A 20,709-nucleotide genomic window follows, 5' to 3' on the forward strand; every position below is an offset into this window, starting at 1 on the left:
TGTGTACAAGCAGATAAAACTGAACTAAAAAAGATAAAGACAGGCTAAAACCGCAAGATAGGATACAGCCGTTTCCACATTTATTGATCGTTTGAAGTTTGTACAAATTGAATTTTTCACACTTTGAACATACTGGACGGTAATTAAATATCTATCGAGATAAACTGGTAAGCATAAATGAATATTTACATCACAAGCTTATAAGTCATAATTTGTTAATTTAAAACACTTTAATGAAAAAAATGCATTATAAGTAACTTTATAACTATTTAAACGAAATATTTTATTCGAATGAAAAGGATAGTTTTATCAGTAAGTGGAGTTACGCAGAATAAAACGGATAAAAATATGTTGATAAATGTACAAATAACCAACCACAAAAATTCTTAAAAATTATCATGGAAACTAAATTTATATTTATGATAATATCAGTTAGAAACTAACGAACATAAACCCATTTTTAAATTACGTCAGGTATATTATACTTTTATTTGTCTACGTAGTCATACCAACGAAACAACACAAATTACATCGTGACGTAGCTTGAAATCTATGCTTTGTCAATTGCAACTAACTTCACATAGTCCGTGTCATACGTGTACGAAATCATGAGAGAACTTGTTTAACGGTAGCGTTTCGAAAAAGCAGAAATTACGGTGATCCATTTTCAGGATTATCGTGCAATTCTACGATTAACTTCATTTTCTTCAATATTATTTCTCAATGATCGCATTCATGATCGAGAAATACGCGCCGTTATTCGATGCTTCTTATCTTCATCCTTAACAGCATATGCAAATTCGAAATGTCAACATTAGAAGGTGAGCTGTCCAATTTATGTGAAACGATGGATAATGATGGTTGATTTTTGAAATTTATTTTATTCAAGCTTATGTTAAACAATGCCCATGAAGAGCGTTCGTGAAACATTCATAAGCATACCCTAGAAATATTTATAACTGATTCGTATATAGAACGAATAGAATCATCGATACGGGTAACCGTTAGCGTATAAACACAAAAAAAAAAATAACGTTGTGCTATTCTGATTATAATCTTTTTTACACTTTTTTGCTATTATCTTGATTGTTAATATATTTTTTTCTCGAAATTATAAGAAGAAAATATCGTTTTATATTTTTTTCATCAAAACACTGTCAATCATATGGTATGGTACGGTTGCTCCGGACAATACAGATAAAGCAAACTGTCTTTAACGCCGCAAAATCGTTGAATTACTCGATATCCGTATGCTATGATTTATTTTTATCCGTGATAACACAACCGTAAAAGAAATTTGTTATATACAAGAAAAAAATGCGGGACTAATAGATTGCGATCAATATATTTATAAGAGGTTATTAAATTTCTCTTTCAGACATAAGAATACGCTCTTATCTAAATACAATGTCCTATGTGATAAGAGCATTCTTGAGTTTCTTTCTATGAATCATTTGTGATAGCAATCAGTACTGGGATAATGTAAGAAGGATAAAGTGTGACAGGTAGTCGTCTATTTTTATTGTAAATTACAAGAGAACATTGCAAAAATGGGTTCTATAGCCTTGGAAGAATTTGAACTTATGAAAGACTCTAAATATAGAGTGTAAGTAATGTTTTCTACTTAAATGTTTATTTACATTCTATTCTACAATATAAATTTATATAATAAAAGAAGTAGCAACTTTTAATTATTTTAATTTTCATTTTAATTATTTAAAATTTTTATTTTTTGTGAATTAAGAAACATTGTTTTTTATATAGTTATGTGTCTGCTGTTGATAAAGCATTGAAGAGCTTTGAATATACTAGCGAATGGGCAGACTTAATTTCTGCACTTGGAAAATTAAACAAAGTTTTGTTAAGTCATATGAAATTTCCAGTTATTCCTAGGAGAATTAAGATATCTAAAAGATTAGCACAATGTATGCATCCAGCTTTGCCATCTGGTGTTCATTTAAAAGCTCTAGAAACCTATGACATTATTTTCAAGTGTATGGGCACTAATAGACTGAGTCATGAATTATTCATATATAGTGCTGGTAAGAACAATTAGTATTATAAAACAAAATAATTTTTATAGAAGAATCATGTAATTATATGTATTCATTTATTTAAATTTTTAATATAGGTTTATTTCCATTGTTGGGTCATGCTGCTATGAATGTAAGACCATCTTTGTTGACCGTATATGAAACTCATTTTGTACCTCTTGGAGAGAGATTAAGGCCTGGGTTGAGTGGATTCTTAAGTGGTGTTTTACTTGGTTTAGAAGATGGTTCTGACCACTTTGATAGGTATTAATAATAAAACTACAATTAAAATAAAACCGAAATATTAATAAATATTATATATCTGTTTTTTAGAACAAATTCCTTACTTGAGAAAGTGTGTGAAGGAGTAGGTCCAGAACATTTCTATGCCTGTCTATGGGATTGTTTAGCTTCAAATTCTGGAATTCGATTACCTGCTATATCTTTCGTATTAGCACATTTCAACAAGAAACTGCCAATGGAAGAACAAAAGTACATCATGGGCACAGATGCTAATATTATGGTATAATATAAAAATTATTATGTTAAACAAAATATCGTTTTTATTTTAATCATCAATTGCTAAATTTATAAATTAGGTTACTGCTCTTTGTGCTGGAGTACAAGACAATTCTGTGTTAGTACAAAGAAGTGCTTTGGATTTACTGTTAGTCGGTTTTCCTGTACATAATAGTCAATTAACACATGAACATATGGTATCGCTAGTCACAGCTGCTCTTGTTACCATATTAAGGAGAGACATGAGTTTGAATAGGTAAAATAAAAAAATAAGAAATAAGAAATGTAATATTTTTTAAACGTGATTTATATGTATTTCATAGGCGATTATTTGCTTGGCTTTTGGGTACTGAAGTAAGCACATCTATTTTAAAAAGAAAAGTAGATACTACAGTTTCAGAAAATACAGAAAATACACCAACTTATTTTGATATGTACTCGAAAGAAATGTTAATTGAAGCAATAAAGTCATTATTGAAAACTGTTTGCGAGGAAAGTCCACAAGATTTAAAACCATATAGAATATTGGTTTCCTTATTAGAAAAGGCAGATATTGGTCCAGTAATATTAGATGATATTTTATTTGAAGTTTTTAGGTAAAGTAATACCTTAAAAATTAATACAAAAAAATTACCAATAACATAAAAATATTAATTTTTTAATTACAGAACTTTTTATAATGCCTGTGGGCAATCAAATAGAGTACCAAAAACAAACGAAGTGGTAAAATCAGCAAACTTGTTATTTTCAACATTGGAACCATCTTATGTTTGGATACATTGTGGTCACTTATTCGATAAGGCTTGTCAAGCCAGAGCAGAAAGTAAGCAAGAAATGGAAGATATTGTCGTGAGGTCTGTAGGTAGTGGAATACCAAATTTCATAGAAGTATGTATACTGACTGAATTCCTGCTCGAAACGGTGTCATTAGATGCATTTATAGACACTCCTTCCGAGCATTTACCCGGCTTGTTCTTTGAGATCATTAGTAAACTTTTATACCATATTGATTTTTTGTCTCCTATGGAGATTTCAAGAAGTCTTCGATTGTGTGTGAAAATTTTAACGAAAGTACAACCAACGGTAGTTTCTAATCATACAGACAAGAATGAATTAGAAACAAAATTAGATACAACCACGATTACTACTACAACAATCAATGACAATTCCTTAACTGCGATTCCTTTGGAAAAAAGTCAATCGGATAGTAAATTAAATAAACCAGATACAACTAGTGGTTCGTTTTCTGAGAAAAGTCCCAGTCCTAGAAGGAGAGCAAACTCGGGAGGTGCCACCAAGCGATCTGACAAGAAGTCGAAAAAGAAATCCAGCAAAAGTACCTCAAAATTAAGCGAATCTTTACCAGAACCAAGTACTAGTATTTCAGCTGTAGTAAATCATGAATCCAAGGGTTTACCGCGAAATAAAAGCATGGATGATATAAAAACTGGGTACATAGAAATAAATACTATTAACTCTCCATCTAAGGATCAGTTGACTACATTGAAACAATCAAGTAAAAATAGCCCTATGGGATCCACAGGATCTTTGGGTAGAGGGCCGTCTCCTGCGTTTCAAGCACAACATTCTATGTTAGAAAAATGCCTAAGACAGTATGAAACATTTTATGTGAAATTAGTTAGTAATAGAGTATTGAGTAAACAAAGAACAGTTCAGAACATGTTTGATAATTTGATTATACCGTGTCCAAGGGAAAGTTTTGATGAAAGAATGCGATATTTGGAACTTTTATTAAATTCTAGATTAAATATGGAAGATTCTGGCTTTTTTAGCCAAGACATTTCTGTAACAGAAAATACTAAACAGTTGGATATTCTTCATTTGCACATTGATTCTATTTCACAAACAGAATGGGATGAAGCCGTAAAAATTGCCTCGAGTTTGTTTGTTGAGTTATCTACATTTCCTAAATATTTTCTTCCGGGTGATGGTCTGTATGTAGAAGAAGAACCAAAAGGAAATGTTGTTCTTCCAGAATGGTTGAAAGTTTTAGTAGTTTGTACTTGCTGGTTAGGAAAGCAGCCTGCTCTTCAGTTAACTAGTATTGCTACATTGTTGGATTTAGTAGCCTTACTAAAAGCTCATAATGACATTGAAATACATCCAAAAAGTGGGGAGGGAGTTACAGCTGTAATTATGGTACCATTATTGAAACAATGGCATATAACTTACTTGATGCAATATACTAATGTATTTCAGGTATTCGTGTACTTTTTTGTGAAATATCTTTTTTTATCTCTCCATAGATCTAAAATAAATGTTTGAGACCTAAAACAAGTATATCTTTTAAAGGTACTGGCGCATTCCCTATGGCATCATCTTGGTGAATTGCCTGCTCATAAATACAGGATGCGATGTGTTGAACTATTGCACGAGTTACATCATGCACTATACAACTCTTGTGACGCTGTGGAGGATGTAATAGGAGTAGCACTTACATCAGAAAATATAGAAAAAAGAATAGAGGCATTTAATAGATTTGCCACATTATGGCACCTAGGACGAGAAATTGAAACAAATCCTAGATTGCGAGGCTGTATGAAATCATTCGATCAGTACGCGATATAAATTTTTAGTACATTTTATAATAAATCTTTGTGGTACTTGTTATTAACACAAGTTATTCTGCAGGTCATTGTTAAAAATACTGGATAATCTACAACTCGCAGATAACTCTCCTCTAAAGCTTCACGCTCAATCATGGCTTTTACATTCTTTAATGCGGGGTGATATTTCACGGATAGTTGATCCGTTATTAATAATACTCTTGGATCCATCTACCTGTCGTATGAGTGTACTTCATGTCAGTATACAACATAGCAACACTGTTCTAACGAAAAATGATTCTATTGAAGAAAAATCTGAGATACAAGATGATACAGAAGGTGCAGCAAAAATTTATGCAATCAGTTCCGTAGATGGAAACGTGATATATCACGTTAGTGATAGCGTGGATGAAGATAAAAAATGGCGAAAAGGTAAAAAAAAGAAAAAAGCAATTAATCCGGTAAAAGTGAAAAGAATATTCGCTGTGACAACGTTAGCCGCCGGTGACAATTGTAATCAGTACGTAACTGAAAAAAATCAATTCATGAAAGAGCTTGAAGTACCTCCCAGTATATCTGGTAACAGAAAAATCTCCGTTTTTGTAAATCCTTTGTCCCTCAATTGCAACGAGAATTCTAATGACTCAATGGCGGAAGATGACTTGTTATCTAGTGCAAAGAAGACAAACTTAACAACAGAGTTGTTAAAAAATGCCACAAGATTCAAAAAAATTGATTTTGATAAAGGTTCAACCGCCAGCTTAGATGAAAGCCTTTACGATTCGGCGAATTCCAGCTTAAAAACAAAAGAAAAGAATGGGTTTAAGAAATTGAATGGAGAAGTTGGCTCATCCTTGGATTCCATTACTAATAGCTTTGATTCCAGCAGTCCTGAAATCTCTAATAAACAATCGAAACAAAAGAAGGAATCAATTATAATGCCAGGCAGTTCTAGAGAAGTTGCAGGGACTATCATTAAGGGTAAATATCATAGTACAAATGAATTCGTGACGAATTATGATGCTCACGATGTTGGAAGTTTTGAAGCAAGCGTCGAAGTACCTAGTTGGACAATGGATGATGAAGAAGCAGAGCTGGATGTTAGTACAACTGCTGAAGAATACTTCAGTAATTCTAGTGGGAATAGTATAGTTGAAGAAATCTTAAATGAGGTACTTGATAAAATAATGCAAGCTTACGACGTTCTTGAATCATCCAAAAGTGTAAGTGAGATATTTTTATATTGTACTAACTTGAATCTTGTACTAATTTTGTATTAATCTGATAATTTACGTACAGACTGATGAAACCACGTATCAAAACTCAAAGACAGGTCGCAATTTTGGTATTGGTGTGCACAATCTTCATTCACATATGTTGCTTTACTGCGGAGTCTACGATTCAACTAGAACGCTTTACGCACTGCGTACACTTCGTAACGAGCTGTTAACCAACACTAGAATGTTTTTATGTTGCGCTGCAACGACCAGTATAACCAGCACAACAAAAAATACAACGTTGTTAAACTTATTAGCTAGACACCGAAAGAGTGTATTTGGAAGAAATTTTCATGGAGACATAGCAAATACAGAGTTTATAGCAGCTTACAGAAGTAGCATGTATTTAGAAGTCTTAATTAGCGTGTGCCTTTATTTTGCTAGAAGTTACTATCCTAATTTAGGACAGATGAGACTCACACACGAAGAAATTTCGGGAAATCGGCAGGTAATTGTATTCATAATATTTTATTCATAGTTATTTAAATATTCATACAACATTTTTTATGATTAGGTCCAACTTGCAAGCGCAGAACTATTAACGCTTATATTCTCTGAATTAATTCCTATTGTTCGTGATTCAGGAAAAGGTTTTAGTTGTTATATAATTGATCTACTTACTAAGTGTAAAGTACAGAAAGTCGCATTACATTGTCTTGTATCTAGTGTTATGAATATGAAAAATGCTCATAAAGAAAATGAAGAAGTATTTACATTTACAGAAGAAATCATTTTGTTTAATGATCCAATCACAGAGAATGATATGAATAAATGCAAATACAGAGCAAGCGATCATACAGAGGCTTTTCAAATACAACTATTAAGGTGAATATCTATACAATAAAGCAATATAGAGTTATACATTTTATGAGACAGTAATGGATATTTTTGTTATTCAAGACTATTATTAGCTTTAATCATGTTGGAACATCAATGTGGTAATCAAAAAGGTGAAGAAATATGTCCATCAACTACACCAACACCACCTACACAAACTACTCCAACAAAGACTGTTCCTAACATTATGGGAAATAGCTTAAAGTATGTATCTGGTGCACCAATTCCACAACAACCAATGTTTCCTGCTAGCATACTCAGTGCTTTACAATTGGTAAATGCTAATTTTGAATTTAATTATTTTAATAAATGTCATCACTTTGCAATTAAAAAATGAATGAATTAATTCAATAGGTTTAAATTAATGTATTTTTAAAGGATCACATGAGACATTTACATCAACACTGGACAACTCTCGTTACGTCGAGTCTTCCATTCATGGGATCCTCGTTAACGTCCATAGTAACGACAGTTATCCATCAACTGTGTTGCAACATTGAACATTTAGCGTCATATTACATCAATGAAGAAACAACAACGGCGACAAAATTACAAGATATAAGTGCAGTCGAGTGTTGTCTTCCTGCGGATTATACAGTCACGCACCTAGAAGCTTTAACATTCTTACTTCACTATTGTTTACTGGATACATCACAACAAATCGGTTTCTCATTTAATCAGCCTCTAAGTGGCACAATTCAGACTGGAATCCCTGGAGCAAATCCAGGCCAGATATTCAATAATCTTATTCATGTATTTATGCCAAGTCCACTTTCACCGGTAAGTTTATTAAGTTATATCTGTTTTTTAAGTAGTTGGATAAAAAGGCATTTATATTTTGACCTTTTTTATAAGTTTCTTTTCTTTCTTTCTTTCTTTTTTCCTTTTGTAGGATCTTACTATGACAAAAGATAAAAATGTCGCCAGTGAGTTGCAACAACATGCTCGACGAACTGCTTTAAGTCACCTACCAAGAATAATTGCATCTCTTTCCACCCTTTGGCAAGCAGTGTTAGCAACTAAGGACAAGTTTGTCTTATTTTCAATTTTTTTTTTTTTTTTGTTTTTTTTTCTTGCTAAAAAAAATGTATATTATACTAATGAATTTTTAAAATTAAAATTTAGTGATCAGGCCAGTTGTGTAGTAGGTAGTCCAAGAATAGTCAAGCATCAACTTTTAGAACTTTTATCTCCCATATCTTTTCATCATGGTGTAAATTTTCTGGCAGCCATTGCTGTTGCGTGGCACGAGAGACGACAACCTTCTGGTAATACCAAAAAGGTAACTATATTATCAGGTTTTTAAGAACTTATATATACACGTGCCATACATGTGTATATGTATGTGTCTGTTTATATCATATACAATAATATATATTATGTATGTTTTTTATTTAATTAGGTGCTTCCAGAAGCTTGTTCAAATCAACAAGTTATGGTTGATTTAGTAAGCGCGATTCGTGTGATGCCTATCGATACTTTGGTTCAAACTGTTCATCAAGTCGTGAAGAATCCACCTTCGATTCACGGTGTGAAGCAAGATTTTTCGTTAGAAGTTTCTGTATTGGAATTACTTTACGTATACATGCAAAGTAACACATCTCAATCTCTTATTGAATCTTGGGCATCTTTGCTTGGTTTACTCAAAGACGGCCTATCTTTAACGGCGCCCGCCCAATTTCTTTTATTGGCAATCTTAAACGAATATGTACAAAAATGTCCTCCTATGCAAGAGAAAAAAGATATTAGAGATCTACAAGATGTGTCAGCAAAGGTACTTTCTTTTTTATGTATCCCTTTAATTGGTACACTTTTATTTCTATGAATATATTCGATTTAAAAATATTTTAGTTGGTTGAATCATGTTCACAAATAGCTGGGGCATGTCTAGAGCAAACAACCTGGCTAAGAAGAAACTTAGCAGTAAGGGAAGATGCGTTTGAGGTTGCCGAAGGATCCTCGGAAGGTAAAGAAGGCAAAACTGGTGCTGGTGCGTAATGTACTTTTGTTTTAGAAAAATTTTTGTTTTCTATTCCTTTATTAAAGCAATATGCCTTAGCATTATAATGCTGATACAACCTATGAGTTAACAACAAGTTTCTTTACAGTAACACCCGGTACGCCGCCTAATGCAGCATATAGTATTCAAGCTCAAGCAGTACTAGCAGAAATAGTAGCACCTTTATTGGACGTTAGTTACGGTTCTCAAGAAAAAGAACGTGTAGTGACACTGTTAACTAATCTCATGTATAATGTTACGCCATATCTTAAAAATCACTCGTAAGATCCCGTCTTATCTAACTTACGATTAATCTCGTCCTAGTATTGTGTTTTACTAATTACTAAACTTTTAGGACAAAGAATATTGCTTCGTTTACAGCTTGTTCCCAATTACTGAGTTCCTTATCAGGCTATCAATATACAAGAAAAGCATGGCGCAAAGATGTGTTGGATCTTTTATTAGATTCCGCCTTCTTCCAAATGACACCAGCGTGTTTGCCATATTGGCGGACTATCATAGATAATTTAATGACACATGACAATACAACATTTCGAGATTTAATGAGTAGTTATCCTTTTGTGTAGAATAACAGGTAAATGAATTATAAATGAATTTATTTATAATACATTTATTTTATTGTAGATCGCGTTTCTATGGCTCAGAGTAGCAGTATTAGTATATTTTCTTCAAAGGAGCAAGAATACGAGCAGAAAGCGCAGCTATTAAAAAGATTAGCGTACGTAATACTTTGCAGCGAAATGGATCAATATCATAAATACATGCCTGAGATCCAAGGTAAATTATTTCTAGAATATTAGTAAATGCTGTAAAAACATAATTTTTATACAATAGATTCCATCTATTCAAGCTCAAGTTTTTCTTTGTTTTCGGGTGTTACTTCTTAGAATGTCTCCACAACATGCAACTTCCTTATGGCCGGTAATAGTTAGTGAACTTGTTCAAGTTTTCTTGTACATTGAACAAGAACTAAACACAGATAGCGAGGAATTTAGGTAAATAAATATTTCGTTCTTTTTATTATTGGAATTATTCTGCTTTGGGGATTTTGGTGCTTTAAATGCATGATATTTCATTGGTCTTTGTTTGAGAATTATGAAAAAAAAAATTATATTTATAATATTTTATTTAGGATTCATTATATCAATACAGACGTTATCAATTATTATTTATTCGATTTTGCAATCATATTGTTTTCTTTCTAAAATAAATTAAAATGCGATTTTGAATTTAATGTAGTATTTACATAGCTTAATAATTTTTCATTAAGTGTATTTAATACTGTGTCCTAATTGAACTGTTTGTATCTTCTCCTTACTAACATTAATAATGCCTCTAATGTCATATTGTTTTTGACTTTGTTTCGGTATCCGTGATTTGGTGGAATTTATGATGCCTCCGTAAATTGATTGGTGTTGGGACATCAGTCGACATGGCAGGTAATTTTGAATGCTTCTTGCATATTAACGTATACGAAACAAAATGTAAATTTCCAAAAGTATTTAATTCTTAGATACTGCGTTCCGAACGGAAAAAATGTAATATTATTAAATTTTATGAAATCATTATAAGGTAATATTACATTTCTTCAAGAAAAATTTTGTAGCATTGGGAGATAGTAGTTACAAAATGGATAATTCATGGGATTTGTGTTTGTTTTGTTTTTCTGCTTTTGATTGCAATATGCTAGAACAAATAAAAATATAGATTGTAAAATATTTTAACTAAATTATCTTCTTTGTAAAGATACTATATTTTCTATTTCTGCATAGTTCACATATAAAACTACTCTCAGCTTTGGATTCATCTTGGGCTGTAAATGCTAGCAATGGACTCCAGGCACATGGCCATCCTCACTGGTTGCAATTACAACTTGCAGCTGCTAAATTATTAGATCTAGCATTGCTTTTACCTGCACACAGACTTCCTCAATTTCAAATGTAAGTAAAAATTTAAACAATACATACAATCAATAATTCTCATAAAGGAAATTACATGAAATTGAGAATTTTTGTAGGTATAGATGGGCATTTGTAGGGGATTCAGCAGCAGGTTCCATGGATAACAATAATTTATCTTCTGATTTTGTACCACACATTACAAGAATAGCAAAATTGATGGATAGCAAGGTATGTTTAAAAAACACTTTATATTCGATTTTACAAACCTTTCCATTATTTTATTCAAATTAATATAAATTTAGTATCCTGTTGTGCTACAAAGCGTCATCAGTGTTGAAGTACAATAAAAACATTGCACTTTTGATGTGTGTTAACTTATACAAGTTATGTGATATAAAAATTGTCTTCTTTTAGAAAACATTGTTCTGGTAACAGACATTGTTGCGTTTTTTCATCAAATACATATTCCTCTTTACATTCACATCCACTTTTACATGGCGTATAACAATCTACCATATCTGGTTCTGAACATGTAAATTGACAAAGACAATGAGTCCAAACAGATCTTTCATCGCATTGTTGAAAATGTTTAGTGATCATATAGTCAAGTTCTTCATAATCATATCCAGGAATTCGATGTTTTGTGTACCGGTACACCTTGTCAGGTTTATACCATTCTAATTGTGGAACTGATGATTTTTTTTTTAAGGAATCGTCATTATTTTCAAACGGAATTTGAAGATCATTTTTATGCGAGTAAACGTTATTTTGTATATTCGCATCTTCGAAATTACTCAAAATATAGAAATCATCCTGAACCATATCCAGATGGTCTTTATCAAAATTTTCAATATAATTAACAGGTATATCTTCATAAAATTCTAAATCTTTGTAATCAGAATCATCTGTATATTCTACAAAATACAAAGCAATTATAATGTATTATAAGTAAGCTTACTGTATGATTTATATCATTTAATTTCTATTAATTACAGCCAATTAACTTAAATGGAGTCTATTGAAAGCGGAGAAATTATAATGAACTATTAACCATAGATTTATTTTTCTGTGGTTAATTATGATGTTCATTTATGTAATTCAAAATAAATAATAAACTAAAACATTTTTGATATCTTTATATAAAAAGCGAATATTTATGGTTTAAACAAAGTATTAAATTAAAAAATTAATCCTAACTTGTAATAATATATATAAACTGCAAAAATATAAGTAAAAGATTTTTACATAAAGCTCTCTTAAATATTTTGAATATTATTACAACAAATATTCAATTAAAGATATTCATCATCTACAATTAAGTGGAATTTTTTACCCTATTTTTTTATTGTTATGAACTGTATATTTATAAATTTTAAACATTTAAAAAACACTTACGTGATTGTGTATAACACTTACGGGCGTTTATCACTACCACAAGACAAAAAATGAAATAAGTAATTGTTCTTAGTCCAGTCACTGCCATGGCCACTTTGAAACTGATTGACAGCAAACTGTACAGTCTTTTAATACAAATGTACTCAATTAACACTGTATGTAACTTCACTCACATATTTCTTCTACTTATAATTCTCATTTAACTATTACTAAAGAAAATATTGTATATTTACTTTAAATATTTAATGCTTTATGTTTTTCCAACTTGTATTAAAAAGAAAATTGTTTCACATGATCATTTGTGGAACTGTTTTTGTTTATTGTTAATATTTTTTGTTATTTTATTATTTCTTTGATCTCAATAATTTAATAATCTCTTAATTTGACTAAATAGAACACATATACTACTTTGGACTGCTTTCATCAGTTCTGATGAAATACTTATTTTGGTAACATACAAATGATATATGTGTACTTTACTTTTGTATCTATGCCAATCACTTTTCATTTCAATAGTTTAGTGCTTAAATTACGTTTCAGAGTATAATATAAACTACATTTATATTATAAAAATTTGTTTAAGGATTTTATGAACATTTAATAAAGTTTTATTCCAAATTATATTTGAAGACCTTTCTGTTCGTTTTTATAAACCAAAAAAATAATTTAGAAAAGAATTACTTTTCATTTATAAATAATAAAATGGAATACTGAATAAGTGTTTTTTGTACTGTTTAAAGATTTATCTCAATTTTATATCACGTAATATTTGTTTTGTTCTAGTATAAACAAGAAACAAACGCTTTAAAAGCTATACCCGGTGAACTTCTTCTAACGTCGAATAATATTCGTTCATTACAAGATCTGCATTATTTTTTTACAACATTGAGCCGCAGATCGAGTGACACACAGGCACCGTTGAATATTACACAATTGGAGACAGTGATCGAGCAAGATTTTCTTGAAAAGATGCCAGCTGCAAGATAGTAGAAATATACACATTGAAACAATGTAGCAAGACACTTTTTTAAAAGGGGAAAGATGAAAGAGGCATCTAAACATCTTTATTCTTTGATATCTTTTTAATGCACTAAAGTGAACGTTAATCCATATACAATAAACTACAAGAACCTAATTGAATTCTATTGAAAAGAGTAATTCAACTCCATTAATTCAATTCTATACAGTTCTATCATTAAACTTGTACATCATGAATTAAGTAATGTAGAAAATGTATTATATAGCGATATTCGAATGAATATTTGATTTTTATTAGCTAAGCTTCTAACTTGTCTCCTCATTCGGTTGTGAATAGTTATCAAATGATACAGTATGCCAGGCAGGTGCCTAGCTGAATATTAATATCTGTAGAAAAATATGTACAGTGTAACATAACATTTTATCCAAACGTTGTTTCTTCAACTGTTTCAAAGTTGCTTGTTCTTTGTTTGTCACGTATATCCTTCTTTTCTAATATTAATGGAATTTTGAAGGATGGTAGGAATTTCAGTGATAAAATATATACAAATAAGTCAATGTTTCTTATTTTCTTTAAATTTACATAACAATTCATGAAAACTGTGAAATAGTATAAAATACAATTTTCTGTAGTTAATTGTAGATGTGTTTAAACACATCATGTTATTGATTTGTTTATATTAAGAAACTTTTAGTTTTCTATTATTTTTTATAATTTAAGAACTAAATAAATGCATGTAAGTAAGCTACAGTGACATTTAAAGTGCAAAGATTGGGAAATATATTATATTTGAAAATGTTAATTATCATATTTAGAAATTTAATGTATATGAACAAATGAAAACAGAGAATATGTTTATACATATATCATATGTGTGAATATTATTATTATGTCTTTCTTAAGATAGTATTAATTTATTGATTATTGAAAAAGTTATCAAATAATATTTCAAATATTAAATATATCACTTAAGTTTGAAGAAACTTATTTTACCAATCCAATTAGAATTATAATCTTCACACATGTGATTCATCTATTCGTATGTAATTAAAAAGAAATCAACAAGAAAACATGCTGTAAAATTATTTTTCTGTATTTGAACATGTAAAAATTTCAAAAACATGTAAGTTCTTAAACAATTTGTAAAACAATTAATTTGTGAAATATTTGTTTGTTGCCATTTTGATTTTATCATGTATGCATGTGTATATACATATATATTTGCTATATAATTGCTATCGCATTACCACCGCCTTCTTATGCTATTTTACTTCTATTTAGATGCGAAATAAATTAAGTAAATAAACATACACAAAATATTATACGCTACTAATTAATTTAATGATTAAAAAATTAAGTAACAAACAAAAATGTATCTACACAAGAGAAAATTACGAAATTTTATAATCATTCGTCGTGCGATGCAACGGCATTTGTTATTTCCCTTTAAAAGGTATTTACATGTTATTTAGTTATTTAATATGTATACATGATGTGAATATCTAATAACTAAAATGATATTCATTCGTTATTTATACAATGTATAAGAATGAAAAAAATAATTTTTCAATTGAAGATTTCATTGTAATTGTAGAAGTAAAGATATTCATATTTTAAATTTCGTAATATTTATAAATATTAACATAATTATTTTAATATTAAAAAATTAATATATTGTATGAAAATTGAAGTATATTTTGTAAGTACTTAATCCATTTCTTTAAACAAAAATTTTTATTTAAGTAATTGAATAATCAAATTGATATCTAATAATATTACTTTTACATGAAATGTTTATAGTTACTTGATGGAACAATTCATTAAGCTTTATTACATGTAAATATTTTAAAACAACATTAGTCAAATAATTCTTTAAATTATTGTGTAGTACATTTTCATAAGAAAAAATATATTTGTTGTGTTTCTTGTTTTTCCTTTTATTTCATATTTTTGATAATAAACAAATTAAAAATTCGATAATCCAAAACACAAAACAAAAAATTGTAAAACGTATTGGCAAGAACAAATAATTAATATTCATATATGTTTATGTTAAAATATGTAAATTTATACAATAAATCAATGTTCAACAAAATATTACTATTAATTAATTTCTTATTTGATCTTTCTCAGTCAAGAACGTTATTTTCGTTGAAATGAAATTCAAAAAAGGAACAAATGATAACTGTAAATTTAAATCAAGCGCGTTTCTCGTTACCTGTATATGATTCTTATTATACGATCATTGATCCTCGCAACGCCATTAAAATTGAACACATTCATAAAATCAACGATTTACTATTTTTATTTACAATTTTGTTACAACTACTTGAGATTCTACAATGCATCAAATTCATCACAATACATGTAGATAGAATAAAAAGAATCACTAAAAAACCACGAAATATGTGCAGCGAAAATGCTTAAAATTTCAAGGAATGGCTATTTGAGCATCAGTTATCAAAACACAGTGACACGGTGATGTCGAACGAGGGAAGAAAAATGTCACAGAACCGGAGATAGTTGGAAGGTGCATATGATAGACGACGGTATTAAGCAATATCCATGCACATAAGCGGTTACGTGCAGAAACCGGTTCTCCTGAATCGTTATACTTGAAAGGCTAGTTCCGAACAGACGAAACAGCACAAGGTGAAAGTAGAATGATAAAAGAAAAATTTGAAATTTGCAAAACGAAAATCACCCGTTGAAGTGTCCGGGTGGCACGTGTAACGTGACTAAGAAAAAGATGCATGCATTGTTTAATCACAATTTTGTAACTGGACTTCTACGTTCGGTATGGGCTGTTGGCTAACCTAATTCGTGAAGCTGATCGTATTTTGCGATCACGTATCTGACGTGAACGTAACTACGGAAAATAAACACGCAGTGTGATTATCATCGCGTAATCTTTTCATTGCGAAGACTACAGGAAGAGAATATAAATTATAGAAAGTAACAGTTCGTTATTACATTGTTTACAATGGCTGTGCCTAACAAGTGGGAGAATGCTTGTAGATTGTGCTCAGAAGAGAAAAATGAAATGCTGTCAATTTTCGGTAACGAAGGTGTACAGCGTAAAGTGGCACAAAAGTTACGTGCTTGCCTGCCAGTCTTAGTATACAAAACCGATCCACTGCCAAAGCAAATATGTCAGTTCTGTGCTGCAAGGCTAGATGACGTTTATGAATTTAGAGAATACTGTTTGAGTGTTTATAAAAGCATGCACTTGAAGCTATTAACTTATAAAAATGTTGAGTCTGTTCAGATTTATTTAGAAGCAATGAAAAACTCCCCTGATCCCTGTCAGGTGTCTAATATTTTTAAAATTAATTTATGTTGTGTAACTGTTTGCATATTTTTTTTGGATAAATAACATTATAATTTTTAGGCCCAACTATGGAGAGAAAAAGCTAGAGCACCGCCACCTTTAGTACCTTTGCTAATTTCACTGCCAGTTGAAAGTCCATCAATACCAATAGATATTAGTCAAGAGCATCAAAACAGTTCCATTGAATCATTACCTGAATTACCATGCGAAGTAGAAATTAAAGAAATGAATACTGAACCAATATTAGAAGCAGGTGTTAACATATATGAGCCACCACATAAAAACAGTATACAAGATGAGTTGTGTAATAAATCAGATGTAATAGTAGAACAAAATGCAAGTTCATTAAAAGATGAAAATAACGACTTAAGACAAGGAGGACAAGTAAAAGAAGAAGAAAGGAGGACAAGTATTTTAGAACAAGTACTAATGGGTAGTTTAACAATGAGTGACAGAAAAGATTTGAACTCAGAAACAAAGCTATCTTCTAAATGGTGGTGTGCTCCTTGTAATAGTTATTACAAGTAAGTTTTTGCAAAGTACAGTGTATTTTTTCCATAACTTTGTGATCAGTAATTATTTATTGCAGAACAAGGGAAAGTTTAATGAAACATATGCAGTTACATTGTCCAAGAAAGTATAACTGCAGAAAGTGTTCTGCTTACTTTGGATTAGTAGAAGACTTGGCTAAACATGAAGCTACTAATCATTTGAAAGTAACATTAGACTTTGATAGAAGCGTTTTAGATTGTGATCAGTGTGATAGACAATTTGTAAGTTGGGAGATGTTGAAGAAGCACAGATTACGTGATCATTTAACTCAGATAAATGAAATTGGGACCAATACATGGTGCTCTTTATGCAATAGGTTGTGTACATATTTCGTTTTTAGTTGTTTCTTGGTATTACAATTTTAATTTTTTATAATTCCTTTGACTTTTATCATATATGTGTCCTCCCATAGATTTTTTCCAAGTACAGAAGCTTATCAAAATCATATTCAATTACACGAAGTCAGTAATTACACGTCGACGAAATCACTACAATTAACAAATCAACAATCAATAAAGATTCTCAAAAGTGAGGAATCTTCAAAAGAAGTGAAAAAGGAACATTTTACAGAAGCTACTAAATCACTTACATGTCCTACTTGTGGAAAAGTAAACAATTTTATATGTGTTTTATAAAAGAACATTATTATAAATTATATTTCTTACAATCTTATTTCTTTTTTACAGATTTGTACACAACAAAGTGCATTATCAAATCACATGCGTACTCATGAACCAAAAAGACACAAATGTGATATATGCGGCAGATCTTTTGGACTTTTTATACGTCTAGCAGCACATAGGATGAGTGAACATAGTCAGCAACCAACAATGTCACCTGTGATGGCTAGCGTTGAACAAGAAGAAGCACTAAATGCTGAGAGGGAAGCTAAAGAGGCGAGGGAAGCCAGAACTCGCACAGCAAGAACTAGAACATACTCAGAGGTTGAATTATATCTATTTATTTATATATTATTTTTAAAAAAAGGTAATAAAAATGTAAAAATAAAAGTATCACATTGTAACTTGTAGATGATAGAAAGAGAAGATATTCCTAATCATGAAGAATCACCTTCAAAAAGAAATGTTCCATTAAATACTAATGCATTTAAAAATGTAGCAAGATGTGGTATATGTTTACAATGGTTCAGTGATCACACCACAATGTTAACGCATTTACAAACACATTCAGATAATTACACTTGTAAAAATTTCACTTGTCATATATGTAAAAAATCTTTTAAAGAAAAGTGGCAATTATTTAGGCATGAGGTATGTATTTATTAATTTTGAAATATGTTCTTTTGTGAGCTTCTTAACGTTCTTTTATTGTAATAATAGGTATCTCATAAACGAAATGAATCTGCATCAGTGTACATATGCACAGTATGTAACAAATCATTCGTAGACAAAAATGCATACAAAACACATCAGAAAACGCACATTGTTGATAAAACATATCATTGTTCAAAGTGCAATAAAATATTTTTCAAAGAAGTATCTCTATTAACGCATCAATGCACAGCAGAAGCTGTACTCGGTAAAAAAGGAGTTTCTTCAAAGACTTCACAAAAATCTGCATCATTGAGCAACAGCAAAAGGTATAAATGTTCCAAATGCAATGCATCTTTCAGTAGTTTTCAATCGAAAAACTCTCATATGAGGGTACATATGGAAAGTTCACATACAACAGTAAGTAGCTGCTATTGAGCCATTTTTATTAATTTTCAGGTATTTGATATATTTAAAAATTTGCTTCCCTCTTATCCACATAGGTGCGGAAACAAGATTTAAAGCAAGAATCAGAAGAAGAAGGAGAAGAAGAAGAAAGTATGCCTAAATTAATTCCTGAAACTTCATTGGAATACTCCATTCCTCCCATTGAACCGAAAATAGAAATAAATGAAGAAAGTACACCACCTCCTGTTAAACGAACCCTAATCAGGACAACTGGCGGGTAAGATTAAACTTACATTAAAAATAAATGAATTAAAAGTATTTATAAAATATTGATATTTGTAACATTTATAATTACTTAGGTATCGATGCGGGGTATGTCAATCTCCATTTGTTTTACGGGAATTAGCTGTTGCACATTTGAGATCTGCACATCCTCTTATGCCATATCAATGTCCTTACTGTAAAAAGCGATTTACTACACAATATACATTCACGCATCATATTAAAACTGATCATCCTGATGAGCACGAGAATTGAATTGTACAAGTTAACATGCCAAACGATTATTATACCATAAAATAATGCCTTTGAAAATGGGGTAACATCTGTTTATATATATAAGATATATATAATTACTTACACATATACATATATTAACAGTTATCGGTTTTATGCTGAAGCTGTATTATTTGATAATCCGGCACACTAGTTCCTGAACAAAATAATTGGCCTTAAATAAAAATTTTGTAGTTCTGTTTCGTAAAAAACGGAAAAAAGATATATACGATATATTCATAAATAAATATAGATTGTGTTGAATGAAATATAGTTTTTAATAATGAGTAAGTATCATTTATTAATAGGAGACTGGAGTAGAGCTAGTACTTATACTGAACGTGCCTGTTTAAGTACTCTATCATAGTGCTATACGAATTTTTAGTCAAGTTGATTTATGAATGCCGAAGAGACGTGTTATTGTATTAAATATTGTATATGTTGTTCATTAGCAATAGTTTCCCGAAATTGTATAAAAGTGTTATCCGTTTATATCATTCGTTAGCGTTGACAGACATTCCTCCTTTTTTCATAAGGAAATTCTGTAAGTTTTAAAAATGTTTTTTATTCTTTCCTTGTTTTTTAATAATTAATTAAAACTTGGATAAACCTAGAAAATAAAAACAAACAAGTAAACTTACCGTTACTGTAAATTATTATTATTGTTTTATTTTATATATAGAATATTTACAATAAAATCACTACCAAGAGAAAGCTTTGTACGCTTATTAAATAAACTTTTATTATAGAAAACATTTCTGTGTACAGTTCAACAACTTACCTTTTTCAATATTTAGAAAGGAAATCTATTTCATTTTAATAAACATAATTTTTTTTTAATCATTTAGTTGTTCTTTATTACATTATTGTTTATAAATGCAAATTTACACATATACCTAATGGAGATGATAAAGAGAGTACATGGCATCGTCGATAGATAGCGCAGTTTGTGCTTCGGATTCATTGTGTGTATGTGTATATGTATATGTACGCATGTGAAATAGTAATTGAGACTGTGGATTGTATTTTATAATTTTGACAGTCATTTAAACGTTTCTCACACA

At 30.3% G+C, this 20,709-nt stretch overlaps 3 protein-coding genes across 3 annotated transcripts; 2 read left to right on the top strand and 1 right to left on the bottom strand.

Annotated features, from left to right (window-relative positions):
- The first annotated feature begins 695 nt into the window (after positions 1-695).
- Positions 696-13,630, top strand: LOC108552234 (protein dopey-1 homolog). The gene is given in 26 exon segments (XM_017906671.1): positions 696-821; positions 1,379-1,606; positions 1,765-2,042; positions 2,132-2,297; positions 2,367-2,556; positions 2,633-2,808; positions 2,876-3,148; positions 3,221-4,772; positions 4,866-5,128; positions 5,205-6,342; positions 6,419-6,844; positions 6,911-7,221; positions 7,297-7,507; positions 7,612-8,013; positions 8,126-8,262; positions 8,359-8,515; positions 8,636-9,007; positions 9,085-9,223; positions 9,342-9,513; positions 9,588-9,799; positions 9,878-10,038; positions 10,040-10,248; positions 10,681-10,692; positions 11,026-11,193; positions 11,271-11,382; positions 13,333-13,630. Coding segments are annotated over 25 exon segments (7,497 nt in total). The 5' UTR covers positions 696-821; positions 1,379-1,550; the 3' UTR covers positions 13,537-13,630.
- On the bottom strand, positions 11,394-12,698 carry LOC108552236 (uncharacterized). Its single transcript, XM_017906673.1, has 2 exons — positions 12,550-12,698; positions 11,394-12,068 (listed from the first exon to the last, which is right to left on the bottom strand). The coding sequence occupies exons 1-2, from the start codon at positions 12,635-12,637 to the stop codon at positions 11,539-11,541; spliced, it is 618 nt and encodes a 205-aa protein (XP_017762162.1). The 5' UTR covers positions 12,638-12,698; the 3' UTR covers positions 11,394-11,538.
- A 2,610-nt stretch (positions 13,631-16,240) lies between the features above and the next one.
- On the top strand, positions 16,241-19,706 carry LOC108552235 (zinc finger protein Xfin). Its single transcript, XM_017906672.1, has 9 exons — positions 16,241-16,838; positions 16,920-17,383; positions 17,449-17,727; positions 17,824-18,019; positions 18,098-18,355; positions 18,443-18,682; positions 18,752-19,102; positions 19,186-19,367; positions 19,450-19,706. Exons 1-9 carry the CDS (start codon positions 16,512-16,514, stop codon positions 19,625-19,627), a joined length of 2,475 nt encoding a protein of 824 aa, XP_017762161.1. The 5' UTR covers positions 16,241-16,511; the 3' UTR covers positions 19,628-19,706.
- Positions 19,707-20,709: the final 1,003 nt, after the last annotated feature.

Source organism: Eufriesea mexicana, unplaced genomic scaffold (assembly GCF_001483705.2).
Source record: "Eufriesea mexicana isolate 0111107269 unplaced genomic scaffold, ASM148370v2 scaffold5767, whole genome shotgun sequence".
NCBI classification, from domain to species: Eukaryota; Metazoa; Arthropoda; class Insecta; order Hymenoptera; family Apidae; genus Eufriesea; species Eufriesea mexicana.